Raw genomic sequence first — 27279 nt, 5'->3', positions numbered from 1 at the left:
CGCTTAATACAGGTGGCCGCTTAATACAGAATCACCGAAACTACTCACTAGGCGTGGTCCAGCTAAATTTTTGAAGCGGCCAACAAACCACGGGAAAGTTACGGTAAAGGGCAAGCGAGTTAACAGAGGTGGAGGTTATGGCCTGGAAATTCGTTGCTAGTATACGTTTGAAGGCGATTCATTCTCCATCACATGGCTGAAGAACAAGCTAATTAAACAACACTTGTTTTTCTTTTTTGCGTTCGTGATATGGTACTGTACATCACAACATTGAAGACATCTGGAAGGCGTTAACGATACTAAATCGCTAACCAGCTTAAAGTAGCTTTGTACATGTTATTTTTTTATAGTTATGATGGGTCATATTTTAAACACAATAAAATACTGCATAAAATGACAGGTAGCTTAGTTTCCTTTCAAGTGTGGCCGCTTTTTTTACCTGTATTAAAATACAGGTAAAAATAACAAAGAAAGACAAACAGGACTGCTACAGGGTGGCCGCGGCCGCTTAATAGAGGTGGGCGCCTAATACAGGTAACAAATACAGCGTTGGTATGAGCGAAAACTCGGGACTTTGAAAACTGGCCGCTTAACATGGGGTGGCCGCTTAATACAGGACTGTTATACACAGGTTCGACTGTATAATATATTCACCGTTACCATGCACTCCACCGTGCATGGGAAATATTGTTACCAAACAAACTACAACGTTTAGCTTATGAGGTAGTCGATTTCATAAACTTGTTGTACCACAGTCATAGCTCTGACTACTTTATGAAAAATTCCACCTCGGCCTGCGGCTTCGGACAGCATTTTCAAGACCTCGGTCACCTTTTTCTCACTATACGGGCCTCCAGCCGGCAAATAACATATATCTTTGGAATGCTTTGACAGCTTATTACTACAATCATGGCACCGTAGTCGTATTCATTAAAACAAAAATCCCGAGTACTAGATGATGAATACAACAAGTATGATTCCCTGTAGGGACGTCTCATAGAGGGAACTGGCCATTTGAAAGAATGAGTTGGGTCATGAATCCGTTCAGAATATTGTTTGAACAAAAGATCAGCGACAGGAGAAGTTCCCAGTTAATGCAAAATGTCTTTACTCATTTTTGTTCACTATGGAAATGACATATTAAATTCGGTTTTGGTCCAGTGCGAGATTATTTGTTCTAGATGGCTGAAGGCAGCGGAAAACCGTCAGCTTTGCGAGACATCATCCATTTCTGCTACTCCGGCTTCATACACACCTCGTGGCTTCCAAAAACACTGTGGAATAAAACAAAAATTATAAAAAATCACACCAAACACACCTTTAGCTTACGGTGGCTGGCAAAAGTTTCAATCACTCTCCAGCAGTTATACTTTGGCGGTCAAATAGTACCACTCCTTATCAAGCGATGTACACTACAGTACTAATATTACACGGATTACCAATGATTGATGAATTGGTTGTCGCCATCATCATGGCATAATAGGTTACCATGACAACAGCACAACCTGTTAAAGGAACTCATAGCCTGTAGCTTAAAAAAGAGCTCACTGACCCCACTTTTTGTTATGAAGTTGTGATAAATATTTTTTTTCGATAAGCATGCCGCCAACCTAAATTTTCCATGAAATTTAGGGTGGCTGTGGACCTCTCCAGAGATTTCTTAAACTTTGCGAAACGTTGTATCCTATTTTGGAAAAATGCATATCCTCAAAAGAAAAAAAGTTTAGGTCGAGACGCGGTATTGTTTGAATAGTTTGTAACTTAAATAAAATTGCAATGCGTATAGAAACCCCTCACCGTATATCCTCGAATTAGCGCCCCCGTCCCCCTCGAATAAGCGCCCCCTGTCTTCTCCTGAATTTGAAATAAGCGCCTTGGGCGCTAATAATTCGAGGATTTACGTGTCACTTGGGTCACAGAGAAATGCCCGTTGTCAGTATCCTATTGAGTGGGTAAATGTAAGGGGAAATATATGCGTTTTTAAATCACGGACGAACAAAATGTCAAAGCCTTGACCAACCCTTTTTGGACGCACTCGAGCCCAGCCTTACACGGTCCACAGTCAGGCTTCTCTCCTACCCAGATCTTACGGTATAAAATCGCCGCGCACTGGTGGTACTCGTCCAGGGTAGGTTTGCATATTGGCAAATGGGAGTTGATAGTTGGTTCCAATACACAGCACGCGTCTTTACAATCGGTATCTTTCTCGCAAAATGTCCCTGTAATCAACAGAACATTTGCCGGATTAGTTGCATAATAGTCTCTCCTTAAGGGCGCCTTAGTAGTATTTTTCTGCATTCACGCAAGTCAGCAGAAAGCAGGGTTATGGCAATATAACAAGCCCTGCACATGTGACGAACATACAGGATACAAATAATAAACTGTTGGTTGCCCGACAGCTCCGGCGGACAAACTAACAGACTAGCTATCGTGAGGCTACCACCCATTCCTCAGAAGAGCAAAAACTTAAAACCTTAAACATGGAATTTTGCTTATTATCAATAATTCTGGGTGACCTGTTCCTTTTTCCTGCGTGCGTGTGATTCAGGTTCGTCCAAGATCTCCGTATACAGACTATTATTCAGTAGAACCGGTGCTCTTATGTACAGACGTACCTTCAAGCCTCGTTCAGCACAGTGATGCACAAGTCACGCAAAGACGCGACACCGTCAAGATAATCGGTAAAACTCTTTGTTTTTTTATTATCTCATTTTATAAATAGGTTTCTCTTCTTACATTCTTTTCAGTTATCTTTAGTTAGCAAGTACGTATTTTGAACGAGCTTTTAGTTCATAGAGCTTTTGGCATACTTGTCTAAATGATTGATTGACTGATTGCTTGCTTGCTTGCTTGCTTGCTTGCCTGCTTGCTTGCTTGCTTGATTGATTGATTGATTGATTGATTGATTGATTGATTGATCGGCGTTCAACACTGATAACAAAAGAATCTTTTTGAGCCTCAGCTCAAAGAGAGACTCTTATACAAAGATTTACTCTTCTTACCTGGGTCTCCTTTAGACTTTTTCTCGCACCTTCCAAAACCGCAGATGAGCCCTTTACAACACTGATCCTTACCAGAGCAAGCTACATTAAGTTTGTGGCATTTCTCGCAGTAAAGCACGTTACAATACATTCCTTCCTTGCAGGGTTTCTTCTCAGAGCATTCGGCTTGATAGTAGCCCGGGGCTATCATCTGCAAACATACGCTGACTACTAAGTGCCGGCATCACTCATTAACTCTCCATTGAAAAGAAAGAGGCGTTCTGACCGTCAAGCACTATCAGCTATGACCAATTTCAAACTTCTCCATAGTTTCAATGAAATTTTGGATGAAAAAGTAACGCGAATTACGCGCGTAAACGGAAACAGAAGGAAGAAAAAAACCTAGGACTTGTTCATCAAAGTACTTTTCTTTAGCTCATGAAAGTCAGAACAGCCCTAAATACAGCAGAAATAGCTTTTCACACGATTAAATGGCCATACAATGTTCATTATTGTTCTGCTTAGAGAGAGTCGAATATGATTAAGGTTTGAATTTTGAAATTGACTGACGCAATGAATATAACTCCACAAATTGACTTCCCCCGCCCAAACCCGGAACCATATAGCGGCTCCCTACCCTTGCAGCGCCATAGTAACACGAAACAAAGTTGTAATATCAGTTTTTAAAACTTTGGTCACTAACTCACTTGTCTCTTTCGTAGCTCTTGTCTTAGTCTTCTGTTGTGAAATCCTGCGTGCATAATTTCATCCCGGGACAATTTCTTAAAACCAGATCGATGTGTTAATGTCATTGTATTATGTTTTTCTCCGGCGTGGCCACTTGACATAACAGCTTGATTCTCGTGGGTTTTGCTTTCGTTAATCCCATGTATTTTCATATATTTCTTGTTTTCACCGAAGTCTGAAATTCTATTTGGTTTTTCCATCCTTGGGAAAGTAGAAGTTATTCCATGTGAAATGAAAATCGGAACTAAACATCCAAATAACAACAAATGTTCAAGTCTTGTCGGGAACATGATGTCCTTCTTGCATTGATTAGCTACATGAAGACAGCCACAGAAACATTCACGCCATTTCTCGAACTCAGGATCAAAAGCAAACCATAGTGTAATGTTTTTACTTGTTCACTCTTAATGTCGAAAAACACTTGTTTCACGCTAAAAACCCCTTTTACTTGCCAAATGTTTTGGCACAAGAGTATTTTCAACTATTAATAATTCATTACTTGACTGGTTGGTTATTCAACAGAGTGCACAGGTCTGGGCAGTGTGTTTAACTTGTCTATATATGGCTTTTATACCACCAGTTTGAATTGAAGTAACTTAGTCAAAGAGCTGAGCCCGCGATCAGCTTAAATGAGCTGCTGATACTCAACTGAACAAACAGAAGGATATCCCAACAAGGCAGAGGAGAGAGAGAGAGCCTGGGAACAAGGTTGACAGAAGGAAAAAGGGATATGACCAGTTGCCGAAAAAGAAACTTGGGTCGCATCAGAGAAAGCGGTTTAATAGGCCATTTCCAAGTTAGCTTGTGCCTCTGCTTCAAAACGAGTCCCCGTGCGAAACAGTTCCTATGGAAAAGGTTTGATTTACACTGATGAAAATCAACCTTTAGGGGACGACGTTTTCATACGAATGGTTTCGCATGCGCACGAAGACTCGTTTTGACACAGAGGCAAAAGCCAACTCGGAAATGACCCATTGTTTACCATTTACCGGAAAACAATTTACGCAATTCTGTCTTGGAATTTTCATTTGGGAAGAATCTATTCCACTAAAATAGGCTAAACATTTTCACTGTGCGTTGAGAAATGACGCGTTTTTCACTGATAGCTGAAAGACGGACTGAAACTTTACAACTAATTGCTCTTGATTCTAATTAGCATACAGACCGTTAGACAAACCTATGGTTGAATCTTTATAAGTGTGTGAAACATTGGTATTCGCGCAGGGTCGGGCGTAAGGGAGAGCCTGATTTAGCCGTCATTTTGTCTATGTGGCCTTATTGAAGTAGTGATCGAATCAATCGATGAACTTTTTTGGCCGTGGTGTCAACCATAGGTTTGTCTAAGGGTCGGTAGTTACGTATATCATCAAGTTGGACTTGACCCTCGTTGAGTCTATCTGTTCCGTTCATTATGACGGTTGTGGTACCCTTATCGGCTTTCCATGCATTATGAGGCATTTTAACCGGAAGTAAAATTTGTGGCTATTCATGATTTTTTTCTGCTCGCCTTCTGATTGGCCGATTCAAAAAACGTCTTGGTGGCGGTTTGTGTAGTCGCTGCAAGAATTTAATATTACGATCTTATTCATCTTGTTCCGTTGCTCTTGTTTTTGCTCTGATTGGCTGATTCAAAAAACGTCCTTAGCGACGGTTTGTGTAGTCGCTGCAAGAATTTAATATTTCGATCTTATTCATCTTGTTCCGTTGCTCTTGTTCTTGTTCTCATGCGAATATAAATGTAACAAATAAAAATTCTTAACATTTGTACTGTGGCTCGCATGGCTCGCCCCTTGGCTCGCATGGCTCGCTGGCTCGCAGGTTTACAAAACTCAGTTAATTTGCCCAGTTCAAATGAATATCTGTGATTTTAGACTGATAGTTGTAGAACATGATTCAGTGAATTTCATTTTCATATGGGTTTTGTTGTTGTAGAAATACTAAACGAAAGATGGCTGGTTAAATATGCATAAATTAATGTGAAATGGCCATTTGACACATTCAAATGGCCCACCAACTTATAGGAAATAAAATATTTTGACCTACATTTTTGCCACAATCATTTCGCCAAACCCAAAATTTGTGCCAAGTTTGAGCGAAATCGGTGATTTGAGCTGTATCACCACCTGCCGATGCGAGGGAGTGGTTCTCTCATGAACACACTCTTAAATTTAAAGCTGCTTTATTACGCATGGACGCGGCTGGAGACACGAAGAAAGATCGTTGTTGCCTTGTTGGTGTTATTTCAGGCAACTATTTATATCTTTAGCTTTTAGAAAATGCAAAAAGGAATGAGATATACTGAAAATTATTCTGGAACAAGATTTTTGTCATTAAAACCTGAAATAATTGCTCGATTTCCTATTCGTCTTAATTTGTTATCGAACCTTTTTGTTTCAAACTCGCCCATCCCGCCCATCTCGCCTAGGCTGCCGTTTTGTGAGCCCGCGTTCCTTCGACTAAACAACCGCACTCCCGAAACGGCTGGAAATCGAGTCTATACGCGGACAGACACATGAATTTATAATCTATGCAATGTGTCAACTAGCGAGAGCGGACAAGTTGACAATTTGTTATTGCAAAAAACAAATTGATGTCAGTTTTTCATGGGTCTGTCCTGTTATTATGAATTTCATCATAACATTATCGAAGTAGTCTGCGAATCCACTTGGCTACTACGCCTCGTGGATCCGCAGTTACTTAAACAATGTTATGACAAAATTCATGACCAATAACAGGACAGACGCGGGAAAAACTGACGTCAATTTGTTAAGTCGAATGTACGCCTTCCAATCTCGTTCCTCCAGCCTCCGTTGCCATGCCTCAAGTAATATCGTGGCCACTGAAGAATCTTTGTGTCGATTGAGCGATCTTGAATGTTCAGTGATCCCTGGATTACCAGCCTGCGAACGGGCTCCCAACGAGGGCGGAAAAAAATTCGGCGAGCGAAGTGAGCCGTTTAGCGCGAAATAAAGAATTCCGCGAGCGAAGCGGGTGGCGGAATCCGCGGGCGAAGCGTGGGAGGGGGGGCCGAGCGAGGGAGGCGCCCATGCGTCCCCTCGTCAGCAGACCGCTCTAAGCTAGCCCGCTTGCACTCGGCTAGCTCACCGGAAGCCTGTTCGCGGGCTACTGGATCACTTCCTCTATAGCCTGTTTCTGGGCTCTCGGTAGCTGGGGACGAACGAAAAAATACAGGGCAAGAAAAAAAGAAGGAGGCCTTAGCCCTTCCGCGTTTTTTCTCTCGCTTGCCCTCTTTTTTTTTTGCTCGTCTCCAACTACCGAGCGCCTGGAACAGGCTACTTTCTCTACCATTTCCTTTGTTTTTGCGAAAAAAAAAAAAGAAAAATATATCTAAGTTTACATATTAGACTTTGAAGTTTTTGCCCCACGCACCATCGAATTCTTCTCTTTTGAGCTCTTCGTTGAGTCACCTTCTGATGGTTTCATGACAATATTTGGAATAATCAACGCAACAGACTCACTTATATGCTCGGTTATTTGACTTATTTGTCCTTGGACATTAATGTTATCTGTTCCTCGAAGCTCGCAGTTTTCCTCGAACTATTCGCTACACGGGACAGATAATATCCGCGGACAAATATCTGAGCATTTGTCCAGGCCAAATGGAGGCTTTTGTCTATATATACCATGATGGCACTTAGCCAATGAAAACTCTTGAATTGCATTATCCAGTGATCAAGTTTTTAATAAAATGGAATATTCCACGAGTCACTTGTATTTGCTCGGTGCTGCTATCGATTTGCTATCTTGACCGATAAATGGAATTTACTGTAGTCACTGCCACAGTATGTGTATGGGTCTAGTATGCAATTAAAAGTTTGGTCATAAAGATCAGCTCCGCGTGCGCAAACAAACCACTATATGACTGTTACAGCATCGTTCTCGCATCGCGCTTCGCGCGCGCTTGTGTATCGCGCTAGAGCCCGCTAATATAATCCGCCTGTACTGCAGGCGAAAGCTAGTGCAATATCCAGGATGGGCAGAAGTTTTGTGACGTGGCTTTGATTGTTGTGAAAGGAGTCTGGGAACCAGACTGCAGTTTATACCGAAGGAACAGACATATTTTTAAGTGTGATTCGCCGATATCAAAACATTGCTGTGAATAAAGGGTCCTGCCATTGTGGACTGAGATAAAACAATGACCGTTGAAGCATTGACACAAGAGCTGAACAGTTTTACGGAGGACACAGTGAGTCTTATTAGGCATGATGGCGTAGAGCAGGTATGGTGGTAACTTGCTTTGCTAAACTACCGTAAAATTTCAGCTCTGAAAATTGAGTCAAGATTTTTTCAGTACAGGCCTTGATTTTGTGGAGAGGCTAATGGCTAGGCTGTGTCCATTGTACATTGTATGTATGCACGGGAAGTATATAAATGTACTTACAAGTCGTGAAACTGGTACAGTATAAAAACCCGCGTATTCGCAATTTAGGCCAAGGGGAAGTCTCTTATTACGTACGTCCTTGATTTCTCTGAAGGAGTCGGAGATATAGATGTTGATTACCAGAGAAATGAATAAGTTTGCGTTTCGTCCTAAATATACAATATTTTCCCGCAACTATATTATGACAAGCCTAGCACAATTGATTACAGGATTAATATGGTGTAGTGTTGCCTCTATAACAATATGCAAGAGTTCATTGTATTTAAGCTTAACCGTAACGCACATACTATAAGAACCTGCTTGATCTTGGTTGGCTAAACAGGTTCTTATATTTTCGGGTTTTAAAATGGCAAATTTCTGCCAGCAGGTTCTTAAACCACTAGGTTCTTACACACAAGTTTTTATTGTAAAGTAACAAAGGCTATGCAACTAAAAGTCAAACCACATCATGTGGACACCAAAAAGGTAGAGGTGAGTGTCTATATTATGGACAAAGGTGTCCACAGGAATGGGTTAGAGGTTCCAGTATATGAAAAACGTTTGATTTTTTTGGGAACAAATACACCTGTCTGTGATATGTGCATGTAGAGACCCGTTTTTTCAGGACAAGGTGGTTTGATTAAACAGTCAAACCTTGATTATCCGTACCTTGATTATGAGGATTTCTTGATTATCTGGACTTTTTCTGTAGTCCCAATTTTGTTATGAATATTTATTAGTCATGATCAAGATCTATAGCAATGTTCTTTTTAAAACTATAACATTGAAAAGTGCAGTCAAAAGCGAGTTTGTTTTGCTTTTAAAGAGCAAAAGCAGCACTCGCATGAGTCGTAAGTAATGAAGAACACTCAAATGAGTTCTGATTGGCTCAGAGTTGAGTGGTTCAAGATGTACAGTAGACCATATTGTTTTCCAAGCGATTTGTAAAAGTGTTGTTTCACGATTAAATGTTCCCTTATTTAAACAATTTTGTTCTTCATTAATATTCATACTTTTGATTGTTTGGACCCCCGATTATCCGGACTATTTTGTCTAGTCCCAACGAGTCTGGATAATTGAGGTTTGACTGTATACAGTGTAATATTGGTGAAGCTAAGCTTTGTGTGTGAGCCATGTCCTTTGAAATCAAGAGTCTTGGGATAATTTTCCTGTTCAAATTATGCCATTTGCTAAGTAGCAATTATGATTTTTTTTTTCATGTTCAGCAGTGAGTTGCCAGTTAGTGATACATGTATGTGGCTGGGAGAGTTCTGAGTTTTCCTCCATTTGTAAACTTTTTTTGCATAATGGCTAATTAAAATGCATTGGTTAAATTTGTTTGGTGGTATTCACATGTACAGTTCTGGAAGTTTACGGTTAATAAATTAGCTCGCAGTTGTGGTAAATCATAACTTTACATGTACCTTTTTTTGTCTTTTTGTGGCGGTCATTCGCACATCTTGAGCAACCTGTATGTTACTTTGTTAACAGCATTTTAGATGTCAAAACCTTTTTGTGTGCTGGTTAGTGACTGGAGTAAGAAGCAATTTGCTCTGTTCTGAAGATCTCGTTGTGGTCTTTATGAGGAGAAATACAATTCTTAAGCTAACATATCATAAAGAATTTGTTATGTATGGTTGAAAGATCGTTTATGATCACGATAATTGTCCTACTAGTAGGGTGAGGAAAAGAAAGCGTTCTGCAGTTTCGAATAAACAAACTTTGATGGCATGGTATGCGGAATGTACAACCCACTTTAAATAGACCCTAGATCTATTGAACTTTTAAACTCTTTCTACAGTACACAGACATCTCCTGCTTTCAAATTCTCTGAAACACTCTCACTGATAGCATGGATAGTAGAAGTAGTACTATCCATGTGAAAAGTTTTCCTCGCCAATAACTTTGCAATCAAATATGAAATGAGACCTTCAAATTAATTAATTCTTAAAAAATGTTCTTTAGACTGGGCCTCTAAGCAGTGGAAGCAGCTTGGGCAAAAAGCGCAACAGACAACGTGAGATACGTATGATTGTAGTAGCCTGCTTCATTTTTGGTATTGCGGTAACAACTGCTCTTATCATTGATGTCTTCACAGGCAGTCATCATACAGGTACTTGTTTCAAATTGGTTTGTCATGTTTATGTGTAGGGTCCACCTCTAGTAAGCTTCAGCCAGGCAGTACTTTTTGAAATCTGAAGCACGGCCAGCACAGGTCTTGAAGAGCTTTTAAAGGTTAAAAATCTAATGTTTGGTTTTCTTGTTAGAAAGCCCTACATCTTGCACAGGTAACTTAGTTGATTAAAAAAAAAAAGTGAGTGAAATATACATGTAACTACAGTGTTTCAGCCAGGAAATTTTACTTGAGGGCCAAAGTGGCCCCTGAAGACCTTTTTAGGGGCCAATTTTTTAGGAAAGGGGCCAATAAATTGAAAGCTACAGAAGGAAAAAATGCATCAGGTACCAAGGAAAATAAAGCAGTTTATTAGGATCTATGATAAAATTTAATAAGTGCTTTTTGAAGTATCTCTACTCAATAAAGTTTCTTTTGAATCAGATACTAGTATGAGGGATCCGTGCATTACAAGAGAACAATCCTTAGGCATACACAACGTAGTCAATGATCAAGGGTTTGCAATGCATTATAGGGCGATTTCATACACGAATCAATACTGCAGCAAAGCAAAAGGACGGATTGACTTCTTTTCTTATGTTGAATGTTTTAGAAGCAAAGATCTTTCAATATGATTTTCTAGAAGGACAAAATGTGTGACAAAATAGCCATTATTGATCATCAACACAGAGAAATGTAGTCACTATTACCTCCATTATGGCGACTAAACCAGGATTTTTGGTCACCAAGGATGAATTATTAGTTACATTGGCGACTGTATCGGTCGCAATTTTGAGCCTTGGGATGGCTTTTAAAATACTATGCCTGTGTTAAGCCTGAAGTCTCGTAAAAGGAAAGGGCCAAATTGGCCCTTTTCTCCTTTTTCAAGGGGCCATCTCTGATTGCAGCGCGGGATTCCCACAATGGCGTGCTCTGGCGGAAACACTGTTAACTAGGGCAGTTACATGTACTGACATGAACTGTTAATCAGAAGATTGACTTGATGATACAGGACTTCTTATTGTTGGTAATAATGTTAAATAACCAACAGATCTGTGCTCAAAGTAATCCTGCCTACAATAAGCTATAATTATTAATAGCTGTTATTGCAGCTATCAGCAGTTTGACAAACAAATCAGGGCTGTCATTGCATTTTGAGTCACCTGTAGCCTTGTTCTCCACACCCGTAGCAAACTTGTTACTTTTTGGTTGAATTCTATCAGCAACAGACAATAATTTCACCCATAGCATCAAGGGAAAATCAAGCATACTCAGCTGTAACAGGTGTCACTGGTTATGGCCTGCAAATGAGGCGAAAGGGTCAATTCTGTTCTGTATTGACCTGTTCACCTCATTTGCATGCCTTTTTAAACAAGGAATATTTGACTGATGTGGACTCAACTGCAACAGCAGCTATTACAGCTGCTGAAGTGCATTTTGTGTCTCCTGTAGAGTGTACATGTATGTTTTGAAACAAGTATTGAAACCCATTGGCTGATCAGTTGAATCAACTGTGCTGTACCCTCACCTGTTCTTTAGTATATTTGTGCTATTTATATGTAACATTTAATACTCAGTTATAACTTATTATAAATGCATGTACACGAATTTTCAACAGGTCATGCGGCCGTGGTATCAGATGTCAAAGAATGTGCTGACGTGGGGTTGGATCTGATAAAGAAAGGCGGCTCTGCAGTTGATGCGGCTATAGGAGCCATGCTCTGTGTTGGAGTGATGAACCCAGAAAGTTCAGGAATAGGAGGGTATGTTTAGAACTTTCTTGCTACGTAGTATGATTGTGTGCAACATGGTGATTTACACAATGTATATACAATTTAATGAAGACTGTAATAGATTAAGATATGCTATGGTGAAGTACCGATGTGACCCTGGACATGACAGATTAGGCTGACAATGGTGGGTTTTTTCCCACTCAAACTTAAATGAGTAAGTACGGCAATGCTGTATGCAGCCTTTATGTGCGATCACGGCCTGAAGATACACATGTACTTTACCTCATGGCAAGCTGTGACTCCCTTATATCAGAAGTAGGTGAAGGAATACATGTATTGTGTTCTAACAGCTTGGCCACACTCGGGCAGTTTGTTTGAAGGTTTATCTATTTTGGCTGTTCATTGAATTATGTCTGGTTATTTTGTTCACAGTGGTGGTTTCATGCTGACTGTAGCTTCCCAAAAAGATGAAGAAGTAGCTGAGGTGATTGACTTCAGAGAAGTTGCTCCCTTAGCTGCCACTAGAGATATGTTTCGTGGCAATAAATCGCTTGCAAGATGGGTGAGAATTCAAAACTCTACATTCTCTGAGCACTACATCTAGACTACATTGTAAATTATATTGACTTTGCTGTGTAAATCAAACAGGTTTCACAATGCTCTTGGAATTGTCAATCCTAGCCTTTTCCTCAAATGCTTAGTCATTTGCTTGAAAAACATATTTATTGTAATTATAATAATAATTTCTTTATCTTAATTTAACATTTAACATCGCAAATGTTTTGAGTTGTTGGTTGTGGAAATTTTATATTTGTACCCAGGAAGAAAAAAGTCCAGGAAAACACTTTACACAAACACTCATCTGATGTCACAATGTTACTTAATGTGCAGTAACTTTAAACTTCCGAAAGTAACAATCCCTTGAAAGTAGCCCCCTGCAAGAGTAACTTAAAAAAATTTTGGACTGCTAATATATCCCGAAAGTAGCGAACCCCTGAAAGTAGAGAGCCCTCTGAAAGTAGCGAGTTGCTCAGGCAACAGTAGGACAGAACATTTGCTGGGGCATAACCTGCTATGATCTAATGTCACATCCAGGAGAAATATACTTGTAACAATACTCCTCACCTGAATTAATTAAGCACCAAGAGCTACGGACAGTACAAGCCAGAACTTTGGGCAGAATTAAGAATTTTTTTTTTATGGTAGGGTGGTTTATCAGTAGCTGTCCCAGGTGAAATCAGAGGATTTGAGGTAGCTCACAAGAAACATGGAAGGTAAGTGTCAGTGATGAATTGCAGTGATTTGTTTAATATAATTTACTGAATTTACACAATCATGTAGTAGTAGATCTAAATACATTGCATGTCTACAAAGAACAGATAAGTACTATAAATTATCAACTTGAGTGCAATTCTGCTCGAAATCCAACTTAAAATCCATGTATTTACTCAAGACAAGGGTGATGTTTTCAAAGAAAAAAGGAGGAAAAGAAAGTTTAAAGAAAAAGAAAAGAAAGGATTTTTCCATCTTTAGAAATGGAGTACTTTTTGTGAAGTGATATTCAATAACATAAAGATATTAAAGGAGAAGGTCACTGCAAAAAGTTTAGTATCTAAATTTTGCCTTTGCCTATAGTAAGAAAACACTCAGCTTTTTCACTCACCAAAGGTTCAGCCTCTGAAGTGCCTGCTATACTGAAGAATTCGTCTCGAAAGAAGCGACTTTGGAGGCTGCCATTTTGAAAGTGTACTTGGCAGCTAAGCCGTGTTAATGTGATGTCATTCCATCTGACCCGAAAAAGGCAGGAAGGAGAAAAACCTGCAACTGACTTTGCATCCTTCCAAGCAGTTTTCCACTTCACTATCTTCCCTGCTGTCACTCTCGGAGTTTGGAGCGTGTTTGGCTCAAAATAATACTGCTCAAGAGCAGCCATAACCCAGAGTGGTAATTAAAAGGCTTGTCGGAAGCCATTTGAATCTCTCGGATGGAATTATGTCACGAAAACACTGTCTGGCTGCTGAATACTGTTCAAAGTGGTGGCAACAATGTGGAATTTTGGGCTTCTTTGGAGACAAATTTCATAAGAAAAGCCTGCACTTTAGAGGAAACTTCGGTGAGTGGCTAAACTTACTGCAAGGTTTTTATTAGCGTTGACCAAAAATATACGTTTTTTGGAGTGACCTTCTCCTTTAAATATTGTTGTAAATGTTAGGCTAAAGTGGGCAGAAGTAATTGCACCGGCTATCAAACTGGCAAGAGAAGGATTTAAGGTGACTCCACACACTGGTAAGTTCTGATGATAACTTAATATGTGCAACTCTGGACAATTTTGTCAATAATTTGTTACCTCAAAGGACTACTATATTCAGATATTCTATATGCATTATGCATGGTACATGTACATCATTAGCTTCAGAGAAGCTGTCTGCACAACAAAAGTAACCAAGAGTTACTGACATTGCTTGCAAAAAATTTTGGGCATTATTTAAATTTTCAGGTCTATGTTTTACTTCGGATTTTTTATTTCTGAACACTTTTTGTCTCATTTGAGACGAATATTGGAAAAAAAATTTTGAATTTTCACTTTGCGGAAACATAGCTTACTATAAGTAAATTTATGCCCCCAAAACAATGATAGTTTCTTTTATTATGTTAGTTTTCTTTTAGTGTTATTTATGATTAATTTTGAAAACTGGGCTTTTACATGTAAATTTGGTAGTGACATGGTACTGACATACTGTTGAACTTTAACTTGCAGGAAGAGTTCTGAAGAGCCTCTCAAATGATGTTATTAAGACTGAATTGGGGAAAATGATTGCTCCAAAGGGAGTTTTTCTGAAGGTTCTTGACTTTGCTTGCTTTTATTTGCAGCATAGTGCATTAAAAGTAAAATAAGTGGAAACCATTGTAAAACATTTCAAATGAAGAGTTTCAAAGAATCTAAACTTTCTTAGACTGAAACAAAGTTAAATTAGGACATGTTTAGTCTTGCACATTTACATGTATGCATGAAATTGCCTAGTTCTTTTATGGCTTTCTCCCAGGCCTTCAAGGTTGAGTGATTTTGGTGACATATCTGAAACGAATGGCCCGGTGTAGCCTAGACAATAACAGAACATGCATACATTTGGAACAGCAGCAGAATGCTTGTTCTTGATTTTGGCTAAGTTTCAGGGATTTCAATTTCTGATCTTTCGTAAATTTTTATGTACAGCAGTAAACAGAAGGGGCTCATTTACTCGATGGATTTGCTATCCGGACTACTTCAATCATTCTCACCAAATAACTCAGTCGGAGAAGATGCTGATTTTTGCAACTTGTAGGAATGGGAAATTCCTACGAAATTCCTAATTAGCAAGTTTGAGCAATTTTGTACAGAAAAGCCAATTTCTTACATGTAAAACTTATGGCTAGAGCTATTATAATTATGCTTGTGCAAACTTTTTTATTCAACATAAACTTCAACTGGAAGTCTAAGCAACCAATTGTATCAAGTTTTGAATGCTAACAGGTTGTGGCCTAGCTATAAATTCTGTTTAACTACAGAATGTGTTTTTGTTCTGACACTGTTGAACTGAAAACTGGAAGAATATATCACTCTTATGTGAATTTGACTTTAAAGAAATCTGTTGAAATATCTGTGTTTCATGGAGTTAAGTTCTAACAGCATTTTTCATGATGAAATAATAATTGTGTCGCTGCTTTGCTATCTGAGTACAAAGTCCAAGGCCGGGATGATTTGACTTTTGGTTTCTTTTTATCTCCTTAAATTAAAGAGAATTCTGGAAAAGGTTGCTGTAGTCGTTGTCCAGTAAATAAACCTTTGGTTCAGTGGTTCGAACAGAAATGTATGTAAAAAAATTACATGCAAGGTTGAGTTTAATTTCATAAGGTAGTTGTAAAACTACCATAAAACTTGTTGGTTACAAGACAGTGCTGCAAGCGAATTCTTGCTTATTGCGTAGCGGTCAAACTATAGTTAAATAATTAACTTAGAAAGCTACTCTTGAAAGCGAAATTTAAGAAATATTGGTATATTTTCACTTTTTTTGATCAGGCGCTACGGTCACATGTAATAAAAACCTTCAAATACTTAGAAATATTTTGAGTAATCAGTATTTGCCTTTGGTTTGAAAGCAGCCATGCTTCTGACTTGTTAATGTCTGTTTGGATCCAAATGAGCCATTTAACTAGACCAGTTAATGTTAAAATAAAAGCAAAGAGTTTAAATTGCTTTCTTCTAGCAGTCACTGTCTCAGAAATGCCCAGAGAATTCCCTTCTGCGAGATGAAACTGGCCCAGTCAAAAATTGAGGCGAATTGTCTCAATTTTCCGGTTTTTGCCTAGGCCACACTTTTTGCCCCAGACCACGTGACCCGAAATGATTGACCGCGGCAAAATAGTAAAGCCTAGGAACTAGGCAATTCATGAAACAAAATTCAAACTTAATTTAAGCTCTCAAAAGTTTTGCAGAAGCATTACTGAATCTTATAGTATTTGTGTTTTATATTTGATGTTTATTGATTACTCTCCAGATAGTTATTAATATTGAATAACTAAGAACGTTTTAACTTCCTTACTCCAATTTGTAGGAAGGTGACAAAATGAGTAATCCAGCTCTGGCTGAAACATTGCAGCAGATTGCAGACAAAGGGGCTGATGTCTTGTATAGTGGACCCATAGCTGATGGCATTGTTGCTGCAGTATGTTCTATTCTTGTGCTTTCTCAATTAAGTGCTTTTGCAGAACTTTAATTACTAGTGAAAAAACTGTACATGTCATAAGTTTGAATTAGTTGATATTTTATATGCAGTTAAATGCAATTTAACAGAGTTAAAAACAAGGAGCGCAAGTCTTGCCTTTGCAGTCAGCGGCGTTTAGATGTGCGCATGCGCCAGGATTCCACGTGGTCTTGGGCCACAAGGCATTCAAGTAGTTTTACATAGTCAGCACGTTCCTCTAGCATCCGAGTCTCAAGTGCAGGGACTCTACTCAGAGGTTGTTTCCCCTCCCCTGTCCCTCCCTTTTCTTTCCACTGTTTTGTCAGTGTGATGGGTGCACGCTTTCTCCCTTCCGCGTGGGGGCTCATGGCTGGGTTGCCAGGATTTGCCAGCCGTGCGAATGGTCTCCACCTAGGAGCTGGCTGCCTCCACTTCACGAAGTGAAGTGGAGATTGGGTGCCAGTGGAAGTGCAAAGTGGAGGTTGAGGCGAAGTGGAACTGCGAAACTTTGTGTTAAATGTAAACCAGTTAGTTTTATTTATTTCTTTTAGATACAAGGAAAAGTAAAAAAGTAAACCAAAAACAAAACATTAAATTTTTGTAAGTAATGCATTGCTAACTGTTTTTCTAACTTTTCTTGATTAGGTTAAAGCAGCAAATGGAATTGTAACAAATGAAGATTTGAACAAGTACAAACCAATTTCAAAACATGCCATTAATGCTACATACTTAGGTATGTAATTTCTGCCATGATAACGAAGTAACATAGACAGATAGGTAACTATAGTAGCTGGAAAAAACAGCCTAGGCTAGTACTTTGAAAATTATAGTTAAATTATTAAGTGGCCTCGCTCCCAATGTTTGGCTTCATAGCTCAATTGGTAGAGCATCGCACCGGTATTAATTATTAAGTGGCCTCGCTCCCAATGTGTGGCTTCATAGCTCAATTGGTAGAGCATCGCACCGGTATCGCGGAGGTCACGGGTTCGAATCCCGTTGAAGCCCTGATTTTTTTCAGGCTTCTTCTTTTCAATTGCTTAAATTGGAAAATTTACTGCGATGATCATTCTTCACTTTCAGCTTTCAGCTTTCATCCTTATTTTCATCGATCGAAGAGAGCGCATGGAAAACAGCGCATCTTAATAGAGACTGCCTAATACAGAAAAGACTAATTTTACAAAGAAAAGTTTATAAAGGAAAACAGGAACACTAAAAGGAACGTCAAAAATAGCAATATACACAGCAGAAAACTGTCACTCACCTTCGTACACTGCGACCAATGATGCAAGAGATAGAGTGTAAGATCAGACTGCGCATCTTAATTCTGCCATTCGCGCGTAACCACAATTCCTTGCGCCTTTGATCTTACCGCTGCACAATTCCTTGCGTTTCGCACAAACGTGTTCAAGGCCCCTACAATGTGATTTTTTCCCGGTTAGAGAGCTGCCTCGTTCGTTCGCTTCAGGCTCACTGACTGCGGCCTCAATTACTTGATAAAGAGTGATAGTCTTGATCCATCGAAGCATAGCTGTTGGGAAAGTGCTGGAAACTGTTGCCAGTCACCTTACAGAACTTTTCTTTCGTCTTTTTTTGTGTTTTAGGTTACCAAGTGATTACAACTCCTTTGCCTTCAGGTGGACCAGTGCTTGTTTCAATGTTGAATATTCTGGAAGGTTTTAACTTTACAGACAAAGACCAGGGGAAAAGCCTTACTTATCACTATATTTTAGAGGTGGGTAATCAGGGCTCCACAGTAACTTTTCAACTTACTAGCTAAGGGGCTAGTCACAACTTAGATATTACTAGCCAATTTTTTTTTTCACCAGCCAAGCATTGATGTTGGCTAGGCCCAGCAACAGCAGAGTTACTAGCAAGACTTGAAAGCACAACCCAAGCGACTCACTCTAATACATAGTTTGTCAAATCAAATCTCTCAGGCCGACAGATCACAAAGAAAGAAAAATCCGACCAGCGATTTTCCCGAAAAGACTTTCAGAACTCTGTTTTTCTCTCAGACTTCCTTGGAAAAACATCGAGACCCTCGAGACGTCACTGTAAAACCCCAGTGGAGGGGAGGCTACTTCCAGAAAAGTTGGATGGGGTGTGCGGCCCGCTTCCCAAAACCCGTAACCTATTTATGACCAAAATCTGAGATATTCTCTACCCTATTTATGACCTAACCAAATATTCGATACCGTATTTATGACCTGACCATTAAATCAAAACCCTGTTTCACACCTACGTTATAATTAGTTTCCTAGTTCAGACCAATGTTAAATTACCGTAAACATAATTTGAGAAGGGCTTTTGTTAATTTTTTTTTTTTCCGATAATGAGGAAAAAGTGGCTTCTTCTTTAAACCATACCCATATCAAGGCTAGAGTGCAAAAACCATACCCTATTTATGACCAAAATGGCCTAACTAGGCTAAAATCGATACCCTAATAATGACCAAAACGGCCGAAAAACCATACCCTTTGTGGCCGCACATAACTATACAGCCGATATAAGGGAGTGCCCCCCCCCCCCCCCCCCCCCCGCGGGCTGTAAGAACTGTCGAGACTTCTTCACAGACAGGCACCTTAGAAATGTTACAAAAGCAAAACAACTATCTGGAGAATACTGTAAACTGTCGTTGGCGAAATTCGACTGCTAAAAAACCGCTGATTTAAATGTGGAAGAAAATAAATCTTTCTCATCTAATTATTTCTGTAGTGGTAAGTTTTGTCATTATGCTTACGACGACAAATCAACCATGTGTCGTTGCGCTAAATCAAATGTTATCCCTTTACAGTTCCGCACTACTTTGCACGTGATTTTTTCAGGAAGCTCTTGTTTTGTTCTACTCATTTCGTAACAAAAAAGAACGTCGATGTGTGCTTTCGGAAAAGGCTGTCTTGTTTGTCAAGTATTTGTTTCAACATAATAACATGTTCATTTGCCTGTTTATGTACCACACAGCGAGAAGTAGACAAACCTAAATTTGCATACGTGCTGAGCAGCACATGGCCGGTAACATGATACGTGCACAATGACATTCTGACCCTGTTTCTGAGAAAAAGTGTTTGTGTTTGTCTTCCCTGAGGAAGAAAGAAACTAGTTCGGCCGATTTCATTTTGTTTACTAGCCAAAGTGGCTAGTAGAAATCTCCTAGCCATTACTAAACTTCTACTAGTCTGTGACTGGTTGGCAATCGTTAGTGTCGAGCCTTGAATTAGATTCCCGCTGAAATAAATTCAGAATAACACCTAGCCACGATGTAAATTTTTTAGAATTCAACCAATCAAGAATTACTGACTAGTGTTCGGACTGTGACGTCACCAGTCATTTCTTGTCAGAATTTCTTACAATATTTCACAAGATACTTGCACTCATTCTCCTTGCTTTCACTCTGTGACCCTCCCACCGTGTCTCTGAGAATTCTTTGTTGACTAATTGTTTTAGAAGAGCCCCCTTATTCAGTGTGTACTGTAGTTAGTCCATCGCATTTTCTCGCAGGATTAACTGCTTTGATAGGGCCTCTTGCACCTGTAGCATAAATCTATGAATAGTTTTTTTTTCTCTCTCTCTGTCAAACCTGAATTTCATTCTTTCTTCCCAGGCTATGAAATTTGCTTTTGCTCAGAGGTCCCTGCTTGAGGATAGTGATAACCTGAAGAACATCACAACGCAAATGTTAAGGTAACTGTGCATTCACTTGTTAATGGCTTATACAGACGCTATGACTTCCCGTTGCAGCTGGAAAACCGGGGGCAAATATAGATATCTGACCAGTCACCATGTTTATGTGAGGCTCTGACTACTTGTACCAGCTGAGAAACCGGGGGAAAAATATAGATATCTGACCGGTCACCACGTTTACGTGGCACACGTATGAAAATGATGTTTGAAAAAAATCCATCAATTTTGTCCATTCTGCAAGGATTCTCCGTTAGCAATGGTGGCCGCTATAAACCATGCACAGTGTTTTGTTTTACCAGCACTTGTCTTATGATGACAAGTCTGAAAAAAGATACAACTAAATAAAACTAAAAAAAAAAAATAGTGGCGGAGGGGAGGGTAAGTGAACGGAATGATTTCCACGTGGAATAACAAATCATGTACCAAAGAGAGAAACCTGCATCGTTACTATGGATAACTTATCAAAGATTTCTTGGTCTTGAAGGCAATATCAAAGAAATCATGTCCACTGTTTTCTTTCAGCAAGGAACATGCAAAAACTCTCAGAAAGAAAATCTCTCCTGACAAAACTTTTGAGCCATCTTACTACGGACCTTATCTGAGCCAAGCGGAGTCTCATGGCACTGCGCATGTATCAGTTATTGGACCTGATGGTGAACTTGTAAGCGTCACCAGGTAAGAGTCAGTTTTGTTTAACTTAGTCTATCAAGTGCCCTTCTTTTATCGCGAACAAAATTACCTTCGAGTTACAAAAGCCTCAAGATCTCGCGGTCATCTCATGCAATAATTTCTAAAGTTTGTTGATGAAACCTCATCGTTATTGTGTGCACTTTTCTCCTCTAGCACAATCAATGAGTACTTTGGCTCAGGAATCATGACAAAGAATGGGATTATTTTAAACAATGAAATGGCAGACTTTTCTATTCCTGGAGTCACGACGATTGATGGAGCTGGGCTGCCAATGGTAAGTAGAAAAATTCAGGCTTTTAATAGTTTATGAAACCATTGCAAAGAGTTGCATGATTCGATTGTGTTGGAAATAATGAGTCCACCGCTAGATGCATTTTGTTCTTCGCTAGTTTGCGTATTTTCAGCTGTTACTGTCTGCTTTGCCGTGTTCTCTTGTAGCACACTTCAATAAGTGTGAGGGGTATAGTAAATACCCATTCGCCAGGTCAAAATTTAAATTCTCTGCTCCTGAATATTTTGATACATTTTCCATTTTTCGAGGAAGAATGTGGTTCTGACCCATGTTGGCCTTCATTTTCACGAACACCAGCGCACTGATGAATATAACCGAATAAGCGAGAAAAGATTAGAAGCAAAAAACAGTGTTCAACATAGCTCTGTTTAGTGGACTTTGTTTTGCCCGTCTCTGGACTAGACATATTATATATTTCATGAACTTGAGCAGATTTTAATCTCTCCCAGTCCCCCTTGCATCTTATCTTCCATTCTTTTTCGTTTCCTTCTCTGGCTGATACTCAATTGATTCATTATTCCACTTCCATTTGGTACTGTTGATCTTAATACAATGTACTTTCCTTAATGAAACATGAAAACGTTTCCTTTCTGAACTAAATTAGCCCTCTTAAGCTTTGAAGTGATGATGGTAGGACAATTTTTTCCTTCAATATGTGATCAGTGATCTATGTTTAGCTCTCCGTTAGTGATTCTTTAGCAATCCCAGTAGTTTCAATTATGGAGCTGGGGATACTTTTATCTACCTCCATGATCAAGTCAGTTTTAGTTTGCACGTTGATGTTCTGTACCTTTCTAGGCGAAACAGCCCAGAGTAATGCTCTCTTCCTTTGAGCAATGAATTTTAGACTACTTTGCATATAATGGGGGTTATTTTTCGATGATACAAACGAACTGCTTAAGGTTACTTCAAACCTTCGCGGGGCTATATTGGTCGATTTTTTTTTGGTCAAGAAAATTAATGTCCGCGAAGCATACTGTGAACGCTAGGGGTTCTGTTGTTTCATTGGCTCGCAGATTTCAAGTTGACACATTCCTCTGTGAAGGCGTGATACGTTTACAAATCTTTAGAAGGCGAAAGCTCGCACTCGTTTTTCGAGAGAATCCCTTCTCTTTAAATGAATTAATAGGGTATACAGATTTGACGGATTTTTCATGAAATTTGGTCAGAACATTCACTGGTAGATATGGAACAAAAGCGTGTCGGCGAATTCCTATATTTTAAATACTTTCCTCGTGGCGGCCTTTAACGTAACAGGTTACGCGAATTTTTCGATAGTCGAACTTGACAGATCTATAAAAAGATAACCAATAGAAATAAAAGAAAATGCTGACACGTTTTTGTAGATTGAGGCCTTGTGATAAACACTGCACAGTTATTTTGCATGAACGATCGCATTTCATACCCGATTAATTCGCTGGAACGTCAGTCGGTCATTTTGGAGTTGACGGCCTCTTCCGCCTTTGGAAAGCAAAATCCAAAACAAAACATAATTTTATCGAATTCTACATTTTATAACCTTTCTGTTGATATATAGTTTGTGGGGGTTTCCTTGAAAACTGCGCGCGTACGAATTTTTTTCTGGAGGACTCTCGCGAAGGTTTGAAGTAACCTTAATCGAGGAAAATCGAATCTCTTTTTTTCGTTTGTTTGTTAAATTTAATGATTTCTTCTCTTTATTTTGTTTTGCAGGCTAATTTTATAGCGCCAGGAAAGCGTCCTCTGTCTTCATGTGTACCAACTGTTGTGCTTCATGAAGAGGTAACAGTGTTGATACCGTCCTCATAGGCTAGTTATGCAGCACTCTCTCAAATGTCACCCTAGCGGGCAATATTTGCGCAACTGTTGCCCGCTCTCCCTCTAACCAGAGGTTACTTTGCCTTTTTCTTACCTTATTACTTTGAACTAAACTCAAGCAAAATAACAAAAGCCGGACTTCGTCTCGGGAAAACAATGCTGACTGTTTCCCAAGGGACAAGTAAGTTCGTGTATAATATCCCGCGAGTCCGTGTACACAGTGGCCAACTTGCCGCCCGTACAATCAGTGTGACGTTCGCGTAGCGCCCGATGGGAAGGTTTGGTGTGATGCGATGGAGTAAACAACGGTTTTTCTGTACTCTGTTTGGCTGTATTTTCTATAGAAGCATGATATAAAAAGAAATCATCGATTGCGTAGCCCAAAGATCGTTAATTTTATCCAGATTCAGGGTCAATCAGGGGTTACGATTTGGGTTTAGGTTTTTTATGAAAAATGTTATTCCAGAGCACGCTGTTAACAGGAACAACCTTCCATGGGTTCTCCATTTGAAGTATTTGTGGAAACAATTTTCATCACGGAGCAGTGACTGTAGGTGAAACCTTCCCATACTCCCCGTGCCAAGAGCGCGCTTCATAGAGCAATTACAGTTGGGCGGATGCATATACATATAACAATGACACTTACTTTTCTTTCTCTCTTCTTATGTTTTTTTTTTCAGAAGCGTTGTTGGTTCCGTATGTCACTGGGAGCAGCTGGTGGCGACCACATAACACCAGCTGTAGCTGAAGTTATAGTCAATCATCTTGCGTTCAACGACTCGTTGAGTCAATCTATAGAAAAACCAAGAGTATATTATGCAATAAGAAGTGGCATTCCAGAAATTGAAGGTATGTTGCTTCTTGCTTGTAGTCCGTTTTTGAAGGTGCCGAACTCAGTTTGACAAAAGATTTTATTGACTTAGGAGAGACGTTCACGTATGAGGAAGGAAAAAGGGATTGGGGGTAAAAGAATTTGAAATATGGGAAAAATCCCCCATGAAACGTTGGTGGGTGTAGGCATGCAATCAGTATGGTTTTGGATTCGGGTGTTCAACACTACAATGTAAAACTGCGAAGAAGCGGTAGCCTAGTGACAAGTAAACGCGTTCGACTACGGATCGAGCGGCTTGGGTTCGAGTCCTTTTGTCTGGTGTCCTAGGGTAAGATACTGTACTTACCTCTCTCTATTAAACAACGCAGTTAAATCCTGGGCGTAACCCTGTGATGGACCAGCATCTCATCTAAGGGGGTGAGGAAGGGGGGGGGGGGTTAAGGTTGCTTCATTTGTTGATAACCGCTGGCGTTGTAGGCCACTAGGCTCGAAAGGGCTGCAGTGTTAGAGCAGTCTTCAATTGAGTGTCGTAAAACCAAAACCAAACCAAGCCTCTTACCAATTTGACTACTTGGCCAGATCTCAAACCGTTATAAAATTAAAATTACAAAACCAAATAGTTGCCTGATTACTTTCGAAACTCAATTGAAAACCGCTCCCTCGTTGACAAATAGTGCCATGCGTTCAACATCACAAGAATTTGACATTGACACATGCTTATTTTCAGCTGATAAGTTTCAAGACAGTGAAACCGCAAGGAGTATAGTGAATGATCTTCGAAACAAAGGTCACAACATAACGGAACACGCTGGGCTAGCGGATGTGAATGGATTATCGTATTTTAAAGAACAAGTCACGGCTCACGGGGACAGTAGAAGAGGAGGAGGTCAAGGAAGTGCTCAGTTTTAACGCTCGACCAGTAAAATATGAATTTGTGCCGATGACGCCCAGTGATGTCACGAATGCAATCTCAAGCAGTTATTTATCTTGTACTAAATTTCATGGATGGGTTTTTGGAAACTGGGACTCATAATCAACTTTGTAGGTCCAGGGATAACCATGTAAATATTGAGAACCAATTCCATAGCCATGGCTATTGCTATATAAATCCAGCTACTGTCCAGTAATTTCTCACACTGGACGCCAAATGGTGTGTTTTTACTGTACAAATTGGGAAATACTAACTAAATTAGAAATTTCTTAATTGCAAGTTATTTGTCAAACTCAGAACAAACGCTGTAGAACTGCGAATAACGAGAACTGAACCGGCTCGGTCCCAGGCCGCCTGGTTGAAACCTATTCGTTCCCACCTGTACTCTACAAACTAATGTAAATAAAATGTTTACACAAACAGCAAATGTGATTGGCGCGCTTTTTAAGTTATAACGGGCTTTTTAATAAAAGGGTAGTACTTTGAATGCGTGTAGATCGTCCTTTTAAGTAAATTTATTAATTTCGGTTTGTTCGCTATAACCACCGCACGCAGTGCAGTTACCGAGCGTCATCTCGCTCTCATTGATGCTTTCAGTAACGCATCAGTCAATTTGAGCTGTGCCCAACCCCTCGGTCAACAGCCGGGCGTTTGGCAATTTGGTGTTCTTGGAGACCAGCATGTCGAAAGAGAGTAGTATTTTGAAAATTTCTGTCCTGGGATTTCTTGTTCATTCCGTTATACTTCTAGCTTTCGTGCGGATTTTGCAATACATGAAATTGCCATCTCTATTATACACCAGCCAAGTGTACTTTTTCGGGCACGGCTCGAAAAGTTTTCATCGTTTGGAACTGGAAGGAGTTACCTCTGTTGTCGATTGTGTCAAATGTGTACCAATTCCTGTTATAAAACAGGATAACCCACCCCCATGGGTATTTAAAAATTGAACTACCCACCATTACTATTCGAGGGGTGAAAAACTGATGATTCACCCCTCTCTGCTGCGGCCCACCCTTCCCAGCTACTTTTTGACCAGTCCCTTATGACTCAATCCCAGAATGTGACACATCTTTCATTATTACCCGGGAGCAGGGCATTTGACACTTTACTCTCACAGAGCCTCCCTCCACCCAGGTGTATAGATGGGTACCGGCAAATTTCATGCAGGGGGTGACCCTGCGATGGACTAGCATCCCATCCAAGGAGGAGTAGAAATACTCTTAGTCGCTTCATGGGCGTCTTGATGCTACAGAAACGCCGGCCTCGTGGGCCACTAGGCTCGTATGCAGACATAAGCGTTACCTTTATCCGGTTACGTTCACCTAGAAGTTCAAATTATAACCTGGAAAATGAGCTCCTAAATTTCTGACGCAAAATTCGGACGAAAAATAAATGGCCAACAAATACCCCTGATGGGGCTGGCTGAGCTGGGGGTGGATAGGCGTCGTGGACTGGACAAAGAGGCCAGACAAAGAGCCATTGTTAATGAACAGGTTCCCGGCCGCAGGACTTGAAGCCTATCAGAAGAGAGTCGTTTTTTCCGACAACAGTGATTATGCCATGACTTCAGTCCTGATATAAGGGGCCTTGCGATAGGGAATCCGTAAAAACCCCCAATAAATTTTATATTTGTGATTTTTCAGCCAGAATTGCTGGGTATGTTGCGAATATAATAAGGGAGAGCTTCGCTCTCAACTTTTCCTTGTGACCTTATACTATTTCAAAGTTGATTTTGGTCCGAATTTTGTGGTTAACGTGCTAATTTATGATAAGTTAATTGAAATAGAAAACATGTACCGTGTAGTACCGTGTTTCTATCGAGTTTTAGTATAAATCTACTTACGGTCTATCATGAATTCCGTTCTCCGATTGGCTACGCCGACTCACCATCTATTCTGTTGAAGTATAAATCTACCAGCGTTCTATCACGAATGCTGCTCTCTGATTGGCTACGATACTCACTATCGATTTAAACAATAGAGCGTTTCTGTCGAGGAACTATCGGCTGATAGTTGCCCTGCGGAAATTTGATGTTCTTAAAACAAATATTTGCCCTCGAAGCTTCGCTTCTCGGGCAAATATTCTTCCGTACGCCAGTTCAAAAATCATATTGAATTTTTTTCAACTTTTTTAGATGAAAGCCGTAAAAGCCAAATGTAAAATTTGAAAATTAAAACAAACAAAAACCTTCTTAATACAAATTCAATTGTTTATTTTCTATAAGCCCGCTTGTTTACGGACGAGTACTATCCATATATTATTTGCCTCGGACGGGCATTATGGGCTGATATTAGGGAGCTTAAGCAAACCACGACGACGACGGCAACGAGAACGTCACGAAACAAAAGGTTTAATGAGCAAAACAATAGCTGTGCACGTG

General features: G+C 39.8%; 2 protein-coding genes across 2 annotated transcripts; one reads left to right on the top strand and one right to left on the bottom strand.

The window, feature by feature from the left end:
• Positions 1-1084: 1084 nt before the first annotated feature.
• LOC110069339 (uncharacterized) lies at positions 1085-4277 on the bottom strand. Its single transcript, XM_020776889.2, has 4 exons — positions 3689-4277; positions 3003-3192; positions 2021-2219; positions 1085-1274 (listed from the first exon to the last, which is right to left on the bottom strand). Exons 1-4 carry the CDS (start codon positions 4016-4018, stop codon positions 1235-1237), a joined length of 759 nt encoding a protein of 252 aa, XP_020632548.1. The 5' UTR covers positions 4019-4277; the 3' UTR covers positions 1085-1234.
• A 3484-nt stretch (positions 4278-7761) lies between these two features.
• On the top strand, positions 7762-25386 carry LOC110065659 (glutathione hydrolase 1 proenzyme-like). The gene is made up of 16 exons (XM_089274337.1): positions 7762-7968; positions 10075-10222; positions 11841-11985; positions 12388-12517; positions 13162-13229; positions 14168-14241; positions 14714-14796; positions 16548-16658; positions 17322-17409; positions 18278-18408; positions 20278-20357; positions 20880-21032; positions 21201-21321; positions 23032-23100; positions 23817-23985; positions 24696-25386. The coding sequence occupies exons 1-16, from the start codon at positions 7885-7887 to the stop codon at positions 24875-24877; spliced, it is 1836 nt and encodes a 611-aa protein (XP_089130463.1). The 5' UTR covers positions 7762-7884; the 3' UTR covers positions 24878-25386.
• Positions 25387-27279: the final 1893 nt, after the last annotated feature.

The sequence above is a fragment of the Orbicella faveolata genome, unplaced genomic scaffold (assembly GCF_042242905.1).
Source record: "Orbicella faveolata isolate gen_17 unplaced genomic scaffold, um_ofav_v1 contig_1, whole genome shotgun sequence".
Taxonomy (NCBI): Eukaryota; Metazoa; Cnidaria; class Anthozoa; order Scleractinia; family Merulinidae; genus Orbicella; species Orbicella faveolata.
Note: the sequence above shows the minus strand (reverse complement) of the source record. Positions and strands in the feature narration are given on the sequence as shown.

Bases quoted from the DNA above. Each gene is read 5' to 3' on its own strand.
- LOC110065659 (XM_089274337.1), top strand. From the start codon at position 7,885: ATGACCGTTGAAGCATTGACACAAGAGCTGAACAGTTTTACGGAGGAC. The intron at 7,969-10,074 runs GTATGGTGGTAA...AATGTTCTTTAG, and splicing joins GGCATGATGGCGTAGAGCAG to ACTGGGCCTCTAAGCAGTGG. The intron at 12,518-13,161 runs GTGAGAATTCAA...TTTTTATGGTAG, and splicing joins ATAAATCGCTTGCAAGATGG to GGTGGTTTATCAGTAGCTGT.
- LOC110069339 (XM_020776889.2), bottom strand. From the start codon at position 4,018: ATGTTCCCGACAAGACTTGAACATTTGTTGTTATTTGGATGTTTAGTT. The intron at 2,220-3,002 runs GTAAGAAGAGTA...TGTTGATTACAG, and splicing joins AAAGTCTAAAGGAGACCCAG to GGACATTTTGCGAGAAAGAT. The intron at 1,275-2,020 runs GTTGGTCAAGGC...TTTATTCCACAG, and splicing joins CTCGAGTGCGTCCAAAAAGG to TGTTTTTGGAAGCCACGAGG.